The sequence below is a fragment of the Abramis brama genome, assembly GCF_963993115.1.
Source record: "Abramis brama genome assembly, chromosome: 10".
NCBI lineage: Eukaryota > Metazoa > Chordata > Actinopteri > Cypriniformes > Leuciscidae > Abramis > Abramis brama.
Window position 1 is genome coordinate 24,822,584 of NC_139972.1, and position 14,804 is coordinate 24,837,387.

Genomic DNA, 14,804 nt, shown 5'->3' on the forward strand with positions numbered 1-14,804 from the left:
GGAGGGTTTCATTTGTCTGTCCAAAATAATAATTTGGGCACTGCATTTGTCACAGGCAAGTTAAGAAACAACTGTATATTGTTACATAACAGTAACAATCATAACAGACAGATATGCATTTGTATGCACTAGATTTGGTATTTGTTCAAAGGTTACATGCAATCTGTAGGATGGTGTGCATTTATTTGTGAAATATTATCTAGCCTCATTTATTTATATTTGTAAAACACAATACATATTTGTTACGCCACTGCATTTTCGCTCAAATTGACCTTTACTTGCACATTGCTTTGTTTGTTTGCGAGTCGAGTTTTCCTTTGCAAAGCAGATCGAGTTTGTTTACAAAATGCTGGATTTGTTTGTTTAATTATGGCACAATATTAACTCCATAGTGAACTGGTTGAAATGCGTGTCTCACGGTGAATGCGTGAGACTTGAGAGCTCTGTGTCCCATGACCAAAACTGGATAGATGTGGAAAGCGTTCTGAGGCACAGAACAGAAAAAGGAAAAGGTCAAATGATAAGCTTGACCTATTTTATTGACCTATTTAACAACGGTTAACTTTGGTTCAACTTTGCATTTCAGGGCTCGATATTAACAGTTGTCTGGTTTCTGGGACAAGTCTTTTTTTTTTTTTTGAAGGGGTAAAGACAATTCCCTTACAAAAAAATCCTGCAGGAATCCTGAAGGACTGTGTAGGGACCATACAGGAATCCTGCAGACATTCTGTCCCCTGTTCTGTATCTTTTTGATTCCTGTAAGAGTTTTTTGCCAAAAAATAAATAAAATAATAATAATAATTTTTGTAAGGGTATGGGTGTAACCGTCGGTGACGTCACGCGCATGCCCTCTAGTCAACACACACACTAACCACGCATGCCCTCTAGTCAACACACACTAACCATTCGAGGAAATCGCCTTTGGACTATTACTTTTACAAATGCATATCTTCAAAATAATGCCTTCAAAAAATAAAATGGAGCTTGAAACTCGGGAACAACACTGTAAGTTATTTCTGAATACTTCTTGGCATTTGTTTTTCTTCATGGACATAATATAAAAATAGTATATAATAATGTATAAATTTAACTTATGCCTTAATAATGAATTTGGTTGGTGATCAGCAAACAATTATTAAAAACAAAATAAACAAAACAAGAAATAAAGGTCAAATCCCCATAGACACTGTTTGGATTGCTGTATTATCAGTGAACCTGTTGTGATTTGCTATAGCCTAGCCAGCAACCACTGTAAACAAAAATGTTTTATAGGTTTATCCATAAGTAAAATATTATTTGTTTGGGGCAAAAATATTTGTGGTTGTTGATTGTTAAAATTGTATCAGTGCCACATGGCATATATCTTGCAATTTTACATTGTTGGTTTACTTAAAATAAATTAGTTCAGTCTTATTATTATTAATGTTATTTAATAATAAATATTAATCATAAACATTGAATGGGTCGTGTTAAGTTACAAATGTGTAGCTATATTGTATAGGCTAACCGAACATGGAAAACGCAATTTGTTCATAAAAAGTAAAGGACTGTGACGACACAATGCTTTTACAGTTCACAGGGAAAGATCACATGTATGGAGGTTTTTTATGGGGTTGTGTCTACTGGTGATCATGAGTTGTCTGGTAAGTTCATTTAGCACAACTGCATCTTTTAATCAAACTAATTAATATATATGCTACAAGTTTATGGTTATAATTTTTTCCCAGTCGCATTGCTTTCCTGCTGAAAAAACAAACAAAAAAATACAGAAATGCTAATGGTTTCCACTACAAAACCATTACAAACCATCAGCCGTTAACCATTAAAACCATTAGCAATTCTGTAATGGGACTTTGCGTCTCAAATGATGATGCTAACTTCACAAGAGTGAGTTCAAATGTTAATTTCCAGAAAGATCCTTTGTCTTCTCGGGGAGTGGTCGTTCCTCAACCAGCTCTTCCAGTTTCCCACTTTGACGTGGGTCAAATTCAAATGAGTCCCTGTGGAGTTAGACGTTTGTTGTAGTCTTTGAGATGAAACTCAAAAATTGTCTTTCGGATGTTGGCAGCTGTAGAAACCTTCAGAGGGCTGTGTTCACCTGCAGAACACCTGGTCTCACGAGGTGTATGTAGCTTGAGTTCAGCAGGTGGATGAATGCGTTCAGGTTTTCTTCCTATGGTCCAGCGTAGAATGTGAGCAAAGTTCATAGTCAATCTGGACCTTTGTGACTTATTCAGTTGACGTGTCAATCCTTCATGGAGAAACTTCAGCTTCTGTGGCACCTTCCCCATGACGATAATCTGTCCCTTTTTGACAAATCCTGTCACCTCCAGCGGTGCGGTTGTCTGGACAGGCCTCAATGAATGAAGGGGTTCTCCTTGGTTCCACACTGCTTTGTGTGAGACACCTGAAAAGCATCTTAAATGTCCACTTCACGATTGAGTTCTTATGAACTTAAAGCCGTAAGGAAATGCATAGCAACACATAATGCAACAAGACAAAAAACAATAAATTGGGTTCATGTCAGCAAGTGCGATTGGTACATCTGGTCTCAAGTGTCTCTCAAGGTCAGGTAGGGTGGTCCCATTTTAAACATCCAATTCTTCACTACCACTGTGATGTAGTTAAATGGTAGTGGAATTTAAATATTATTGGTTTGAATTACAGAAAGGAAATGCAGCAAGAGGTCAGTGTAATCTAAACAATCAAATAGATGGTATGCATCAATAAATCACGTAATATCTATAATAATAATATTCAATCACAATTATGAAGAAATGCATATATATATATAATAATCATATATATAATAATCACAGGAATCTTCCAATGCAAGCCACCTATGTTGATCTAAGAAGTGACTTGGAAGATGCTTAGTCATACAAGAATGGAGATTGTTCATTCCTTGCAACGGTTTTTGTGTGTGTGTGTGTGTGTGTGTGTGTTTGTGTATTTTGTGCTGGCTAAGTCACAGTCGATGGGGTTACATTGTAAATTTTGTAATTGATTGAAGCGCTCACACTATATTGAGAAATCAGGGGCCCTCTGATTTTCCAACCACCCTAATAACAATCAGAAAGTTTAAACATTTTGAAATTTAATAGCAGGCCTGTCTCTGCTTTATAATTTGCATCATCGATTTGTGACTGTAGCCATTCATATTATATTCCATATCCATGTATATTTCAGTGCTTTCCCATGAGTGTTGTGAATAGTGTTTGCTATGTGTGTCTGTGTTAGACTGTCATCATGGGATCAGCTTTACCATCCTATGTGTGTGAAGCTATCTGATCTGGATCTGTTAGTGTGACAATGGACAATAGATCTTTAGTGAAGTGACACTTTTGGACTCTATGTCATCTTTATCTTCTTATGATGTGTAGTGTTCAGCCTGGATAGATTTGATCTATTCCAGGTGATGATGCTGTGAGGGTGTAATGATGGAGGTGTGTGTTCCGTGTTCATGTCTAGGAGATGGATGGAATCTAATCTATAACAATTGTGTTGCAAATTTAGTTCCAGTTCCATACTGGGAGTCCATCCTTATGCAGTGGTGTGCTACTGTGAGATGTGAATGGCCTCTTTGAAGTGTCTTTTCACCCATCTCCTGAGTCTCAGGTTATGTTCTAACAATTCCGCTGTCCTGGCTTGGACCCAGATGGGGTCCGACCTGTCCTAGCCTCCAGCCTCCAAGGAACTGCAGTAGTAAACCTGAGACAGAAACAGAAACCAGCGCGGTTCTCCCTCAATGCACGAATCCAACACGATCACAGAGCATCGAGACAATCCAAACTAAGCAATAAAACAGTTCAGACATCTATTTAGAAAAATATTGACGACGATGGATCAGATTAACGATAGCCACACATGTGGCTCACATCTATCTCTTCAATGAGCTGGCGCGCACGTGACATCAGCATCCATCACGAAATGCATATAACATTCATAACTTTTAAACTTACAACGTTATTCACATAACATAAATGTGCAAACAGGTTTAACATACAGCATAAACTCTTTACATGTGTTGTATTGCACACTTTATAGGCCTATAGCCTATAGCCTGTAGCAATGTTGTTGCGCGACATTCAGCAACTGAGAGACAACGTTCTGACAATTTTTTAAAAAAAAATGTATGCAAGATAGGCCTATAGATATCTCCCATTTAGCATTTTATGTTTTGAGGTTAATAATTAGTCAAATGTTAGATAATTATATACTTTTAAAATATTGTTTATCCTTATTATTTAATGGGGCTATCAGTAAATTAGCCTAATTATAATCAACACCTGCAAGTGTACACTTTGAAGAGTAAAAATGACAGAAGGTTACGTTAATTCAACTTAAACTGCATATGGTAATCAAATTCCACTTCCAAAAGTCATACATTTGTAAAAAAAAAAAAAAAAAAAAAAAAGAATATACAAATTTCTTTTAAGTATAATAAATAAAACATAAAAAGCAAAGATCAGAACATTTAATGAACAAAAACCGGAAATCAGACTGATTAACCGGAATCAGTCCAGGAAACATCAACAAATCCAGAGGAGCAAAGAAACGAATGACACTAAATAGCAGACAAATCAAATGAAAAACTAATCAGTGCGAGCGAGGCTACATTAGAAAATGAAGTTGTAGGTTGTGTTTGAATAATTACGTATCTTATTTAGCTGGGGTAAATTTAACGCAATACTTGCGTATCCTTGCTCGATGAAGAATAAGAACGGGCGGTTGAAATTTAAAGGGGTCATATAATGCCATTTTGTACAAGCTAATATGATGCTTTAGGGTCTAAATTAAAAGTTTGTAATATACTTTAATTTAAAATTCTCATTAGTATTGTAAGAAAACACTCATTTTACCTGGTCAAAAACAGCTCTGTTTTCAGCACGCCGTTTAAGTGCATGTGTCTTTAAATGATAATGAGCTTTTCTCACCCCGCCCCTCTGTTCTGTGCGTACACCGTTTGTAATAATAACACAATAACCATAACGCGTTGTTCATTATAAATGTGGGATTATGAATTATATTGAGAACGTCGTACATAGAAAACATGCCGTTAATGTACCCTGAGTGTAAACAGCCGCATTCATCGTGAAGCGTGCTAGCGATTTGCAAAGATTAATATAAAGATTAATATAAAGGTTAATAAAACGTTACACTCACTTCAGTTATTCTGGAGGTGCAGCAGGAACACAAATAGTTGGTTCCGATCCTTTTTTCAGGAGCTTCTTAGCAAAACCAGCTTTACTGACCCTCGTTTGTAAAGCAGTCTGGTGTGTGAAATGATTCGCGCAAACATGAAAGCATTGACGTTGATCGTGGGGAATATTCCCTTCGAAAACAAAACTCAGCCACTGCGTCTTCAGCGGTTCAGATTTAGGAACATCAAAATGACTGCTGTGTTCCTTATTGCAGCTCGCTCACGAGCGAGGGCGGGTCTGTGTTGAAACGCTGCTGTCAATCAACAATCGTGGGAGGGGCGTCCGACCGTGTGACGTCATACGGTCGAACGGCTTGATTTGAGATGGGGGAAAACATATAAGATAAAAAAAAAAACACTGGATGGATTTTTATCATTTTATGATGGCTGTGTACAGGCACTGCCAACACACATTTCAGTACAATCAGCTTGTAAAAGTGCATGTACCATTATATGACCCCTTTAAAAGGCTGATTTTCGCGCTTCAGGGCAGTGAGTGACGAGTACATATGTAGTCCAGTGATTGTCCAGACACCCTAGGCATAACCTTAAGCAATGGCCCTGAACGGTGGTTTAATGTCAATATTGTGACAGCGCTCTAACAACCTTCACCACACAATGTAGTTATAGCAACCTTTTGGCCATGTTGTTAAAACGTTGTTAGAAGGTTGGGAGCTGGGATGTCAGGCAGAAAATCCAAACGTTTGCGAAAATCCATCGACCTCAAATATGGCTTATCATTTGAACCATGTAAGTAGAAACTTAACATGACTGCTCACTCTAACGTTAACCTATATAAATGTACGCTATTATTAGGCACATATCGTGTTTGTGCGGAGTGTGGAAGCATTGCATGACATGGAGGCGCCGGCATGATCACTGGCATTTAACCACTCCTGTCATTTTTGGTCTTACATCAGTAGCCTAATACATCATTCGAAACTGATTATTTTAGGATTTGTGTGCACTCACAATAACTAAACGTTGTGCTTTTGTAAATTAAACTAAACAAACAGGATGCGCTTTCTGCCATCTGTGAACTTGAGTGCGTCAAAAAATAAACCAAAACTCAGCGTGAACTTTACTCGCAGACATGAGAAATACATATTTCGAAAGCTTGAAATGTCTATTTTTAGATGATAAAAATTCAAATAGAAAATAAATATTCTAAGATTATGTTATGAAAGCATAATTCATGTATACAGCACTGAAGATATCAATGTGCTGAAAGTGTGCTGTCTGGCAATCAATTGCCGTGTTCCATGCATATTTCAGACATAGGTAGCACCTGATGGCGTTCCCATAGCGTCAACGTTATGACGCATTGTCTCATTTCCTTCTCAGGGAACCAGGATATATACATATCCCTAGACATTTATAATTTAATAATCTACAAGCATGATTCCTACATAGACAAAACTTTTGATTAATAACTATCTTTGTATTTGTAGGTTATATGGTCTTATACAGGTAATGAAAGGAAGAAACACCCTCCACCCAGCTTTTTGTCTCTGCACTTTGCAGGAATATATACAAACTCCACTTCTCCTTCAGTACTTAGTTCAGAAGAGTCAAGCTCATTTTACTCTGAAAAAGGAATCAATGTAGATGACTACTCCAGGTTACAGGAAGATGTATACTGGGCCGGGCCTGACAGAGCAATCACAAATGTGTCCATGAGTACTAGTCCAGGCCACACCAAATTCATCATTCAGAACCTGAAAGAGAGCTATCAAATTGGTGAGGAGCTTTATGTTATGGTGCACGCAAAGGATTTTGACAACAAATCCAAGTGTTATGGAGGCGACTTTTTTCAAGCCAAGCTATTCTGGTCTAAAACTAAGGTCAGTTACTGTACACATTAGATTTACTAAAACTACTTGCCTGATTTATTTATCTCCCTGGGTCAGAGAGAGTTGTACTGAGAATGTACTTCTGTCACAGGCCAGTGTTTTTGGGGAGGTGGTGGACCTGCTCAATGGCTCCTACTCTGTACGTTTCCTCTTGCCGTGGGTCGGCAAGGCACAGGTGGCTGTGCGTCTAATTCACTCCAGTGAAGCTGTGCAGGTCCTGAAACATCACAGAGAGGCTGACTCTGACAGAGTTTTCTTTAATGGATATTATGAGGGACCAGGACCAAATAAGACCAGGCTGAGTGAACATGTGATGTGTAATGTAAAGTGGGACAACAATGGACTAGAGCATATGGGAACAGAAGACTGCTGCTGTGAATACAGCGATTCCCGTGCCGGAGAAACTTGGCACTGTCAGAGACCCAAATCGCTGCCATGCGGTGCCCTTGTGTACCACTCTATGGGTGGTTATAGAAACCGCCTGACTAATAAGGAGAAAATGCTTATGTGAGATTAAAGAACACTTGATTGACTGTTTGTTTGATATATTTGATGCATTGATGGAAGACAGAATGACAAACATGTTCTCTTTGGCAGGAAGCAAACTAACAAAGGTATCAATGGAGATAAAAGGATCATCAACATTTTTCATTCAGAGGGAAATGAAACTATTGGTATGTTGGTCAATGGTTTAACCCAGCAGAATAATACAGTACAAGGAGGCAGATATGTTGGGAATTGTGTTGCACATAATACATTTTCTGACATTTAGACAATGCAAGTCAAATAAAATCTCCAGTTCAGGCAAATTTTTGAAAACTTATACCTATGACACAGAACTTACATTTACTCGTCCTGCAGAAGTTACAGAGAAATGTCACCCTGGTTTACACACTCCAGTTCCAGCTGGCTTTTACTTGAATGATGTGTGGACGTCATTCGTCTGTAGCACCCGCCATTTTACAACCCAAACGACAACAGAGTGCCTGAAAGACAAACACATCTACATGATGGGAGACTCTACTATGAGACAGTGGTTTGAGTTCTTTGTGAAAGCAATACCAAGTGAGATAAATAGTTGCCTATTTGTTAATTATAATTATTTATACAGTGCATAGATGCCTGGTCTTTAATTGTGGGTCTGTTTTTCAGCCCTGAAGCAGATGAACCTGCATGTCCAATATCAGTCAGGGCCGCTCATAGCAGTGGATGTGGATAACAACATTGACTTACACTGGAGGGCTCACGGCGTTCCTTTGCGCACTCTGAAAACAGCATTTGCTGATCTGCACTACATCAGTAATGAGATCGATGACCTGGCTGGAGGACCCCACACAGTCATTATGTTCAATCTGGGACCCCATTTCACCACGTACCCTCTGGATTTCTTCACCCATAGAGTGTTGAGGATTCGCAAAGCTGTTCTAGCATTGTTACAGCGGGCACCTGATTCAACTGTTATAATCAAGACTGTCAACACTGGCTATAAGGTAACGTTATAGGCCTTCATCACACTTCAAAAGCAGACGCTTCAAATAGTAGCGTAAAATCACTTCTGCTGTAGCCTGGATCAATGGCAGTACCTGTGGCACAGGATTGTTGTGATTTATTTATGTACAGTTAATCACAGATATTTCATCAACAAATCAACTTCAGTTTACTATCATTAAGAAAAGAAAAATGGTCTCATGTTATTCCAGCACATATTTCATGATTTAAAGGGAAGCACAAAAACCCACTGTACGTCTATGTGCAATACTTCAGAGCCTGATTACCTTTTTTTATTTTAAATATCACATTAAAGACCATTAGGACAATGTTATACTGTACATCACATAAAACATTAATTGCATTGCTTTCTTGCACTCTACTTTCTAATACAATAATTAAGTATTGGATCAAATTTAAGTTCAAATAAAGGAACATTTCCAGCCCAGAGTGAATTATTCAAAAGTAACTGGTTTTGTTATCTTAAACGAGTCTTATTCTCAAGGTTTGTTTTCAATGATGGGATAGTATTGTATTTCTATTATTCCTCCAGCAATAACTTATATCTTTATATCTCTTAAATATTTTATCTCTAATGGAAGATTGTACACATGGTAGGGTATCGTTTAAGGCTAAATAAACCATTTGAAATATTGACGTTAAATTTCAAATTGCTACTTTAATTATCTTGACAAAATTAGCAACCGTCCATCCATTGGCAATAATGCAGGTGGAAAATCAATTACACTACTAATAGGAAACGGATGTGACAATATGCGGACTGTGATAAATGTCTATAGAGTAACAAGTGTTCAAATAATTAAAGCACTCTGTGATGACAAGTTTGTGGATAATTTTGTGTTTCTCTGTCTTTATAATAGGATATTTTTGGCAGTGACTGGTATTCTCTACAGTTGGACAAAATTCTGCACTGGGCTTTTCAGGATGTTGGTGTTTATATTCTAGATGTGTGGCAAATGACCGCATGTCACCACAGCACAGAGAACATTCATCCTGGCCCTATCATCATTAAAAATGAGATTGACATTTTACTCTCTTTTATTTGCCCTTACTGAATTTAAATTAAAGTATCTTGACAATTTTGTGTTCAATAACTGTTATTACAAGATTAAAAACTGTCTAAAAAAACGGAAAAATACTGTTCGACTTCCATGAGTTGTAATTAAATTGTCCAAATTATAAACCGCTTGAATTCTCAAAGTCAAAGTTTATTTATAAAGCACTTTTTAAAAACAGCAAGTGTTTAACAAAGTGCTGTACACGTATATCCTATATCAATGATACAAACAGTCAACAGCACAGAAATAAAAGCAATAAAACAACTCTCACATAGCGTCAAATGCCAGACTGTAGTAATAGGTTTTAAGACTAGATTTAAAAACAGCAAGTGTTTGAGCCTGTCTGATATACAGGGGCAAACTATTCCAAAGCTTCAGTCCTGCTACTGCAAATGCTCTTTCACCCCTGCTCTTCAGCTTTACCCATGGGACAACTAAAAGCAAATGGTCAGCAGACCTAAGCGCTCTTGACGGAGCATGCTTGATCAGTTCAGACAGATACTTAGGTGCAAGACCATTAAGAGATTTAAAAACAAACATCAAAATCTTGAAATTAATCCTAAAATGGACAGGCAACCAGTGAAGAGAGGAGAGAACAGGGGTAATGTGTTCCCGCATTCGTGTACCCGTCAACAGGCGAGCTGCTGCATTCTGGACCCTCTGCAGTCTGGAGAGAGAGGCCTGACTAATGCTAATGCCAGAGCCATAGAGAGAAAGAGTTGCGACACTCCCATAGACCGCCGTTGTAAAAAATGGCGGCGCTTTTAACCGCCTACTTCGGGGATTTGAAGATCGTATTAGTTCCAAACACTGTCATTTGGGTGTTGGACCCCATTCACTTACTTTGCTGCGCGTTGAGTTGCTCCAGAGTTAAGTTGCTGAAATATCGACCTCTTTTGAATTGTCAACTGTCTATATTGTATCAGAGGCCCTTTGCGATGCTTATACTGGTCTTCATTTGTACATGCACAGCGTAATTATTTATATTTTATGTTGGTTGATTCAACCAATTTTCAAGCACTGCCTGCTAGCTAGTTAGCTAGCGCGACTTCGTCAGCTGTGACAGTAAGAGTTCGGTAATGAATCGCTGCCACCTTTATAGCAACTTTTATTTAATTAAATTTTTTGGGATATACTAACTTTTCATTATGTTTTATTGTCTTGAGTGAAGCGGCTTGTGAGAACAATGCTGGACCTCTAGGATTGTTATGGCCATCACCATGTCCTGTCTATTTCATGGATCACCTGCCCCTGTTTTTTGTTTTTCTTGTTCACACACACACTCACACATTTTTGTTGTCTGTCATTGTTTAATAAAAAATATTTTATTTGAAAACCTTAATTTGTATCAGCCATGCTTAAATTCGTTTTTAATCTGTTATAGTTTTGATAATGTGTATGGCTTAATCTTAAAATAATATTCTTAGTCTTAACATGATCATGTTTCACGTTGTGGTCCTGGGGGTGGCCACTTTCATCAGAAGAAGTGAGCTAGCTTCTAAGCGATTTCTGAACGGACCGCCACGGCAGACCTCTTTGCGTGATCACGAAGGTAGGCTAATGGCTGACTCAAAATTTATAAGCAAAATCACGGGAATCAATAGCCTAATACAGCCCAGTTGTGCTAAAATAAATATCATGAGACGTCCATCATCAGATGAATGATATGGAAAAGTTAAGTTAGAGCCGCTAAAGCCAGTGCTACCCATGCGAACATGAACACTAAGCTTTTCCCTCCAAAAATAAAGCCTAAAACTTGCCTCCAAATGCAAAACTGACATTAACAAAATGCAATAATGCAATAACAGCTGAAAAAGTACTTGGGTGTGTGTTTTATTTTATATTTACCGTTCAATAATGTGTGACGAGGCAATAGAGATGTTTGGTTACTGATTTCGACTACGCCACTCCAATTTTGTTTGGGTAGGAGTCCCCAAGTCAATAAAGGGATTTCCCGCGAGGCTATCCAATTAAATGAATAAACTTAAGGCAAGACTGCTATAAAAATGAATACATCGCTTTTATTAAATACATGGATTCTAGTCTCATTCAATTTCTTTCACAAGCTAGCCACGTTTAGTGATACAGGGTGGCAATAGAAGAGACTATGTGGGGTAACAATACTTCAAAAAAAGAAAATATACACAACAAATGAATAAATACAATACACCCCAAAAGAAATTACAAACTTTCTACACCGCACACTACATATACAAATACACACCAAACTTTCCACACCACACGGGTGTATAAATCAAAATGAGTATCTTCCCCCACTAGTTACTCTATTGGGAGCTGTTAGATATGACCTAGCTTGGAGCGCACAAAATAAACCATAAAGAAAATACAATGGATTAATTTTTGGGCCAACAACCAAACAAATAAACAAAATAAACCGATTACAATACCATAATCCTATTAAGAAACTTAAAAATAAAGGTAGGGAAAAACAGTGGTCATTTGCACTGGATGGATCGAATTCTATAAAGAAAAAACAATAAAGCAAAAACACATTCTTATCAAAGCATACAAGTATTATCTCTAGACATAACATCAGTTCCTACTAAAAACCACAGCCCGTACAAAGTAAAATTACAATGTCAATCAATGTTAAAATATACTAGCTATTCCAGAATTACATGAATAATTAGATACCTTATTTCAGAAGACACTGGAAGTACAACTGTCGTTAATGTCCACTGCTCATCTCGTTCAGCATAGCCAATGTGAGGGCTTTTAAGGAAACTTCTCTAAAAAGTATTTATTTGTTTTAATACATACAAAAAGGTTTTTCACATCTCATTTCGGAAAATAAAACAACCTATTTTGATAAAGGACAAACACTCACGTGCAGTGTACTGCAATGGTAACCCAGTGTCCACAACTCATCCAGTCAAACCTTCTCACCATTAAGGTATTTAAACCACATGCCTAAACAAAACAACTTCATAGACACAATGAATGGATTAAACACCCCTGGCCCAATTAAAGCCACACTGACACTCAAAATCGCTGGCTCTTGGCCAACACGTCAAAACCCTCATAAAGCATCACCAGTGAGCATTAAAATACTATTCTTAAGACCATAATCTCTTAAATAAACCTACCAGAGCTTGTTCTTCCAGCGACCGACCATGCCAAACAATTCAAGCACTGCAGCCATTCCACCCAAAAGGAAGTGACATTTTAAAGGGAAATTACACCCTCTACTGATACCCTCAGTAGCGCCCTCTACTGACCTGGCTACAAATGCAATCGCTGCTGTCTGTCCCATAGAAGAACATGACAGCCAGCGTATGTTTTGGAACTATTGGGGCTTACATGAACCACGTGACAGCCATAGCGGCGACATCAAAGAGTGTCGCAACTCTTTCTCTCTATGGCTCTGGCTAATGCTATATAGAGGCCATTACAATAATCCAGACGCGATGACATAAAAATGTGAAGAAGTCTTTGAAAGTCTATAAAAGACAAGAAAGATTTCACCTTGGTGAGTTGTCTCAATTGGAAAAAAACTAGATTTAACTACCAAGTTAATCTGTTTATCCAATTTAAAATCACAGTCCATAATAACACCTACATTTTTAACATAAGGTTTCTCAACTACAATCATTTTTTTAGGTTATGGTTTAGTACATGTCAGAGACCTCATTTTTTTGTTTTATCATCCTCAAATTGGAAAAGCAACTTCTTTGGCTTACTAAAACCTGCTGTCCGTGTCATTACTTTTTATCAAACATCTTTAATAATAGCTTTACTAATAATCAGTTTATTTGTAATGAATACACTAAAGACTATGCAGTGATTATTTTTACGTTTATTATATTTCTGTATTAATTATTACTTAAATACTTCTGTTAAATAGATGTAAAATTAAATAAAGCACTGTTAATTCAGTTTGTTTCTTTCTAATATTGTATTTGTTACTGTTTGTTATTTGCAACATTGCTCTTATTTTTAATAACAGATAAATAACAAAATAATTATAATATATAGTAATTATTAATAATAAAAGAATTGGAGGAAAAGATGAAAAGAAGAATTGTTTTATAATCAAATTGTTACTGTTACGAAGCAGGGGAGTCATTCAGATCCAAGTGCAGCTTGTCTTTATTAAACAGAGTAGTCACCAGGCAAGGGTCATACACCAGCAAACACAGCAGAGAAGATCAGGCAACATGGTCAACAGGCAGGATATCAGGGCAGGCAGCAAACAAACAGGATACAGGAACCAGGCAGAAGATCAGGAACAGACAAGGTCACAACAGGCAGGTAAACACATGGAAAACACTTGGAAATGTTCGCAGCAGCAAAACAAGACTTAGCCCCGAGTGTTGTGTGAGTGTGGCTTAAATGAGTGTTTGAACATAAGGTGCAGGTGTGTGTGTAATCCAGAGTATGTGAGCGGAGCGGAAAGAATTTGTGCTCCACGCTCAAAGCATTTCATAATTGCTCCGCTCAAGGTGTACGAGTACAGAAGCGAACTGAAATTGAGCGGAAGTACGAAGTCTGACGTAGTCAGGCTACTATGTTCCTGCAGGCGACAAATGCAATGTTTGTGTAAATGCTGTGTCTGTTTGTGTGAGTTCCACAATAAAAACACTTCGGAACACAAATGAAGATATTTTTGATGAAATCTGAGAGCTGGCTCACTCCATAGGCTTCTATGGGATCGAAACTTGCCGGCCCAGAAAAGTTATTAAAGACATCAGTAAAATAGTTAAGACCTTGTGTGAAATTGTATTTACTGGATGTTCTTATGTCACGTTCACAAGCCTCTTTCGTTTCGTTTGGTCACACCACAAAGTCATGATTGCCCCCCCCCCAATTAGCATAAAGATAAAGAAATGTAGAAATTAATGTATAAATAAATGTGGACATGAATATATATAAAGAAATGTAAATAAAATTAGAAATAAATAAATGCATAAATGAAAAAAAAAAGTGGAAAAAAATGCAATTATTCATAAATAAGGTAATAAAGTATAAATACTTGTTTTAGTTTTTCTTTTCTTTTTTTTTACATTTCTTTGTATATTTATGTATTTTTATTTATTTATTATTATGTCAGCTTTGGCATTCCATACAGACGCGCAATCATACATTGGCGTTCCCAAAGCATCATTGACGCAGCATCTCATTTCCCTTGTTCTCAGGGAACAAGGTTTACAGTCGTAACCA

At 37.4% G+C, this 14,804-nt stretch overlaps 1 protein-coding gene and 1 long non-coding RNA gene across 2 annotated transcripts; one reads left to right on the top strand and one right to left on the bottom strand.

The window, feature by feature from the left end:
- Positions 1–862: 862 nt before the first annotated feature.
- Positions 863–9,762, top strand: LOC311091177 (NXPE family member 3-like). Its single transcript, XM_084126982.1, has 8 exons — positions 863–1,005; positions 1,573–1,643; positions 6,655–7,047; positions 7,148–7,563; positions 7,654–7,730; positions 7,918–8,121; positions 8,209–8,546; positions 9,426–9,762. The coding sequence occupies exons 1-8, from the start codon at positions 942–944 to the stop codon at positions 9,618–9,620; spliced, it is 1,758 nt and encodes a 585-aa protein (XP_083983108.1). The 5' UTR covers positions 863–941; the 3' UTR covers positions 9,621–9,762.
- A 2,226-nt stretch (positions 9,763–11,988) lies between these two features.
- LOC311091645 lies at positions 11,989–13,401 on the bottom strand. Its single transcript, XR_014608135.1, has 4 exons — positions 12,731–13,401; positions 12,472–12,567; positions 12,279–12,373; positions 11,989–12,104 (listed from the first exon to the last, which is right to left on the bottom strand). It is a non-coding gene; the product is annotated as an uncharacterized lncRNA (long non-coding RNA).
- Between the last annotated feature and the right edge of the window lie 1,403 nt (positions 13,402–14,804).